Raw genomic sequence first — 5449 nt, 5'->3', positions numbered from 1 at the left:
GTCAAGTGAGTATGGAGGCTGAGAGGCAGTATATGGCACTTCATGCTGGAAAGCTTCACAAGCAGTAGCTGCAGTGGTGGCACTGCCCCAGGGAGCTGTAAATGTTTAACTAGAATTACTTTTTCCATGAGATCTTTCCACCTGATTTAAGGGAGAGATCACTGGGTGGTTTGAGACTGAACCCACGTCTTAGGGGAAGGAAGGTCACTCTTCTGTCCTCTACCCACAAGAACATACTGTAGCTCTACTGCTTTTCCCATCCCCAGAGAGAGAGGGGGAGAGAGAGAGGTGGATGAAGGGTGAAAGACAAGCAGTCTTCGTTCTTTTAACTTTCCCTTGTACCTGCCTGTACAGGTCGAGGGTGGGGTCTGGAAGGGATCCTAACTTAGTCAAGTGGATCACTGACCTTGCAGTTTCCTCATTAACTGATGGTAGGAAGCCAGAGGGCTGGGCAGCTTCCACTGCTGCCTCCCACTGCAAAAAGAAAAGTCCCTTTTAAATCTTCCCCTACCTCACCCCACAAGGCTTTGCTCCCCGACTTCCTAAGGCATGGCATATGGATTTACGGCGTCCTTGTTTCCAGCATTTTTATTGGTTGCTGCTAATGTGTGAGCATATCCCCTACACTCTCCCAGCTGGGAGTGGGCCCCTCTAGAAGCATCTGGACTTGGGCGGGATTGCTTAGTGGTTGACTCTTGGCAGGGGAGAGGGACTAGAGATGAAGATGGCAGGCTGCAGGACTAACACCTCCACACAGCAAACAGTTCACATATGTTTGGCTCTTCACTATAATGGAGCTGCACTCTCCATGCTCCCCCTGGCCTTCTACCCCTTCAGTGCTGGGATCTTCCTTGCTCAGTTGTGTTGGTCAGAAAAGCATCAGATTCTGAGAACACAAGCTCCATGGTGGGCCCTGGTGTGGGGGAGATACATGGCTTCTGTTCTGAATTCACTGGAGGGAAAAGAAAAAGTGATGAAGAAACCTCCAAGGTGGGAGGATGGCGAAGCTGCAGCCAGGTACCATTCCCTGATTCCCTGGGCTCTCCCTCCCTTGGGCCCGCCCTCACCATCCTGCCAACATCCCCGGCGAATGTCACCCCCTTGCTTGCCCGCTGCTCCTGGGAGCCGGTGCTGCTGCCACTCAGGGAGTTCCTTCGCATGATGCCTGGGAGCAGGATGGGGGAGGGAGAGCACTAAGTGAGGAAAGGGGAGGTGGGGAGAGGGGGTATATTCCCCTGGGGCAGACCCCCAGGACCTGGAAAAAAACAGTAGACAGGAAGGGGTCTCAGGGAAAAGATGGAAGCTGGGTGACTGCAGTCTCACCAGGGCCTGGGGGCTCAGAGCGCTGTAGGCTGTTGCGGCGGGAGGTGGGGAAGCTGCCCTTGGAGAGGCGGCGCTGGCGGCTGGACAACATAGCAGCTGGGGCCACAATACCCGGTGGGGGCTGCTTCCCCAGCCGTCTGTACAAATCTTCAATTTCTTTTTTCTGTAGTGTCTGTAGTGTTTCCACCTCTGACAAGTGCCTGAGGATGCACAGAGGGCATGAAAGGGCTAGCCACACACCATGCTCTCCCAGGTTCACCTCTCGCTCCTCCATCCTCCCCAGACTCACTTCTGCCGAAGACTTTGCAGCTCAGCCCAGAACTCCTCATCTTCCCCACTGCTTTCTGACTCTTCACTGCTCAGACACAGGCTGTTGTAGGAGTAGTTCATCCACACTGGGCTGGGATGGCTCAGGGGTGGGGGGCTGCCCCCATCTTGGGGTTCCTTCCCATCATCTCCTTCCTCCTTAACTCCAGCCCCCAGACCCCCAGCTGCACGGTCACTCTCAGCCAGAGCTTCCCTGGTCTCTGGCCTGGCTCCAGCACTGTCCTCTGTGTCTGAGCTCTCTGAAGTAAGCTGAGGGGTTGAAGGTTTCGGAGAACCAGAGAGAGTGGGGGATGTTGGCTGCAGGGGAAGAGGCTCAGCTGGTTCCTTGGATGAAGTCACTTGGAAACGCCCAACAAGCTGCGGCTTTCCCTCTGTAGGGCGACGAGGAAGAAGGCATGAGGAAAGGAGAGCAGTGACAGGAGAGACAATGAGTAGGGATAATGGCAGGGGAAGGTCAGCGGTCAGAGGCCTCACCTTCAGAGATGGGCGCCAGCCTGGCTTCCCCTGGGAGAGGCCGAGCAGGAGGTGGCGAAGCCTAGAAAGTGTGGGGCCATGAGAAGGGAAGAGTGCAGAGTGGAGTCTCCCCGATCATCCCTCTTGGTTTTCTACTCACCTCATTCTCCACTTCAGCTGTGTGGGGTGAAGGACTCTCCTGGCCACCAGGAGCAAGGGGAGGGGGAAGGGGCAGGCTAGGGAAGGGACTAGGAGGGGCTGGAGGAGATTGGGAAAGGAGCCCGGGCGAGGGGGACAGCAGGGACTGGGCCACAGTCATCACAGCCAGTGAGAATGCACTAGCCAGAGAGAGGAGAGGGGCTGCTGTGGTGGAGGGGAGGGAAGAAGTGGAGGGGCATGGAGGAAAGAAAGGGGGACTAAGAGTGACCTGAGAACAAGTGGGAGAGAATGTAGGCGGAGAAGTCGTGGGGAGAGAACTCTGGGGAAACTGAGAGAGTGGAACTGGAAACTCAGGTGTGCTGGAGGAGAATGGAAGTGGAGAGCTGGTGGGATGTGGAGAGGGATTTGAGGAGACCTGGGAAGAAATGGGGGAGAATGGGGAAGGGCTGGGATGACATGGGGGAGAAGCGATGGGGAAGACGGGACCTGGGGAAATGGGGGTTCCAGGGGAAAATGGGTTTCCAGGAGACAAAGGAGTCCCAGGAGAAGATGAGGAGGTGGAGAAGGCTGCCCAGCTCCTGTGCTCCAGGGAGTTGCTGCTCTGGAGCTCTGCTAGAAAGGAGGGTATGTTGAGACCACGGTCCCACATGCCCTGTGCCCTTCCCAGGAGCAACCCCAAGGGTTGGGATGAGCAAGGACAGAACTCAGTACATACCATTGGATGGGTCTAGGATGGGGACGGGCAGGGCAGGTAATGGTGCTGGCTCCTCCTGAGGCAGAGAAAGGAGTCCACAGTCACAGTGGGGAAGAGCAGTCTGAGATGGAAGGTGTCAGACTGGGGTTCCTAAGCTAGGACCCATAAACCTCTAGGAGTCTGTACATGAGTTTCAAGGGATTCAGAAGCATATGTGCTGAAATGTATATAGAGGTAAAAGGGCATGATGTCTGCAACTTACTCTCAAGTGGTTCAGAAAAATATAGTATGTATGCACACATACAGAGGGGAGAGGAAGAGAGAATGATGATGCTAAGGTGGCAAAACACTAACAATTGGCAAATCTGGGCAAAGGGTATCCAGGGGTTCTTTATACAATTCTTGCAACTTCTCTCGACAAGTCTGAAATTATTTCAAAATAATGAGTTAAAAGAAAAGTATGTATTGAACAAGTTTTCCAGAACAAGAGGTGATGGCTTTCATCATATTCTCAAATGGGGTGAGAGCCACTGTTTTAGGGTCCCAGAGATGAAGAGGAGGAAGATCCAAGGGGACCGCTGAAGGCAGAGAGTAATGAACCCTGGAGCAGAGAGTCCATTTCCCCTGGAAGTGTCCAGAGGGGTCTGACCTGGGGGCTTAGGGTGTCTTCAGCAGCCTCCATGGGGCCAGTGTCTCTCTTCAACAGGGTCTCCACTCGCTGGATAATCTCCCGAATCCGTCTGAGAAATCCATCTCGCTCCGAGGGCAGAATGAACTCGTTATACACCTGGCGAGGGTCAATAGGATGGGGAGGGAGAGCTTGTTATCTCTCTCATCCCTCTCCCCCTGCTTCTGATCTTAAAAAATCAGGCCAGGTATGATGGCTCATGCCTGTAATCCTAGCACTTTGGGAGGCCGAGACGGGTGGATCACCTGAGGTCAGGAGTTCAAGACTAGCCTAGCCAACATGGTGATACCCCATCTCTACTAAAATACAAAAATTAGCCGGGCATGATGTTGGGGCCTGTAATGCCAGCTACTCGGGTGGCTGAGATGGGAGAATCACCTGAACCTGGAAAACAGTGGTTGCAGTGAGCCAAGATCGCACCACCGCACTCCAGCCTGGCAACTGAGCAAGACTCCCATCTCAAAAAAAATAAAAAAAAAAAATCCACCCTTCACACTACTGCTTCTGCCAACCACCAGCCTAAAACAAGTAAATCCCTATTGTGTTCCAGGCACTGTGTGGTGTAAGGAGAAATACAGCCTAGAAGGAAAGGTGCTAACATTCATAGGATGCATATATATGCTAGCTGCTTTGCATATATTATCACATTTAACACCAATAACTTTCTGGGGCCCATATTAATATCGCTGTAGTAGAATTAAGATAACCAATCCTCAAAGAGGTTAAGTTTCATCTGCCTAAGGTCACAGGATTTAAATCCACATCTACCTAAAGCCAGAGCCTGAGTTATCTTCACTGTTGCCTCACATGCTTTTGGACACGATTTCTGCCCCATAGGGTTTATAAAGTATAACACACAGGACCACATACACCCATCCCACAAAGTTAGTCAAAATAAGGCAATAAATGGCAAATGTCACATTCAAATCCATGAATACCTATTGAGCACCTGCTATGTGCTGGCATTGTGCTGGGTACTGTGGGAATACAGGGAAGCATGAAACAAGGTCCTAGTCTTAACAAAGCCCAAAACTTAGTGGAGGAGATACATAAATACATAATTAAACCTACTGCAAGGCAGCCTGTAATAGGTAAGGCACTTACAAGTGAGATATAGATAGAAATGCTGTTCCAGGGTTACGGGTGTCAGGGGGTGGAAAGGCAGAGTTGTTTAATGGGTATAGAGTTTCAGATTTGCAAGGAAAGAAAACCCCCGGAGATCTGTTTCACAGCAATGTGAATATACTTAACATTGCTGAACTGTGCACTTAAAAATGGTTACGGTGGTAAATTTTACATTTATGTTTTTTAATCACAATTTTTAAAAATGCTATTCCAAAGACAGAATACCACACTGGGGATGGGGGGAAGCTGGGACACTTTCACAGAGTAAGTCTTTGGAGCTGAACATTGACAGATGAGAAAAGCAACCTCTGTTGAGGACCTACCATGTGTGGACACTTCTACATTACATTGTATCATATCAGAACATCTCTGCAAAACAAATACTATCATCTGCATTTTACTTATATGCAACTGAAGTTTACAGAGGTTAAGAAACTTGCCCAAGTTCATTGGATTAGTAAATAACAGAGCTGAAGTTTGAACTTAGGTATTATATGAAAGCGATCCCTTCCTCTATTCCAGGCTGTTCACCAGCAAGAGAAGAGCAGTCTAGGCAGAGAGAACAGTGTAGTAGCTTTGAAGCATGCAAGGCGTGGTACATTATTATTATTTTTATTTATTTATTTTATTTATTTATTTTATTTATTTATTTATTTATTTATTATCTTTTTTTTTTTTTT

The 5449-nt window shown here is 50.0% G+C and overlaps 1 protein-coding gene across 7 annotated transcripts in view; it reads right to left on the bottom strand.

The window, feature by feature from the left end:
* Positions 1-572: 572 nt before the first annotated feature.
* WNK4 (WNK lysine deficient protein kinase 4) overlaps positions 573-5449 on the bottom strand; it is a 16694-nt gene continuing 11817 nt past the window's right edge. For 3 of the 7 annotated variants that reach the window (XM_017867643.1, XM_017867648.1, XM_017867649.1), the window contains exons 12-18: positions 3606-3743; positions 2978-3032; positions 2264-2874; positions 2125-2185; positions 1613-2021; positions 1324-1523; positions 574-952 (exon numbers count right to left, since the gene is read on the bottom strand). In XM_017867643.1, the coding sequence (XP_017723132.1) occupies positions 834-952; positions 1324-1523; positions 1613-2021; positions 2125-2185; positions 2264-2874; positions 2978-3032; positions 3606-3743 (1593 nt within the window). In that variant the 3' untranslated portion in view covers positions 574-833. Of the gene's footprint in view, positions 953-1067; positions 1166-1323; positions 1524-1612; positions 2022-2124; positions 2186-2263; positions 2875-2977; positions 3033-3605; positions 3744-5449 lie in introns of all 7 variants that reach the window. The other 4 variants (XM_017867646.1, XM_017867650.1, XM_017867647.1 and 1 more) reach the window with 3 other exon arrangements.

This window comes from Rhinopithecus bieti, unplaced genomic scaffold, assembly GCF_001698545.2.
Source record: "Rhinopithecus bieti isolate Rb0 unplaced genomic scaffold, ASM169854v2 scaffold_4544, whole genome shotgun sequence".
In the NCBI taxonomy this organism is placed as follows: domain Eukaryota; kingdom Metazoa; phylum Chordata; class Mammalia; order Primates; family Cercopithecidae; genus Rhinopithecus; species Rhinopithecus bieti.
This window is presented reverse-complemented; position numbering and strand designations above follow the sequence as displayed.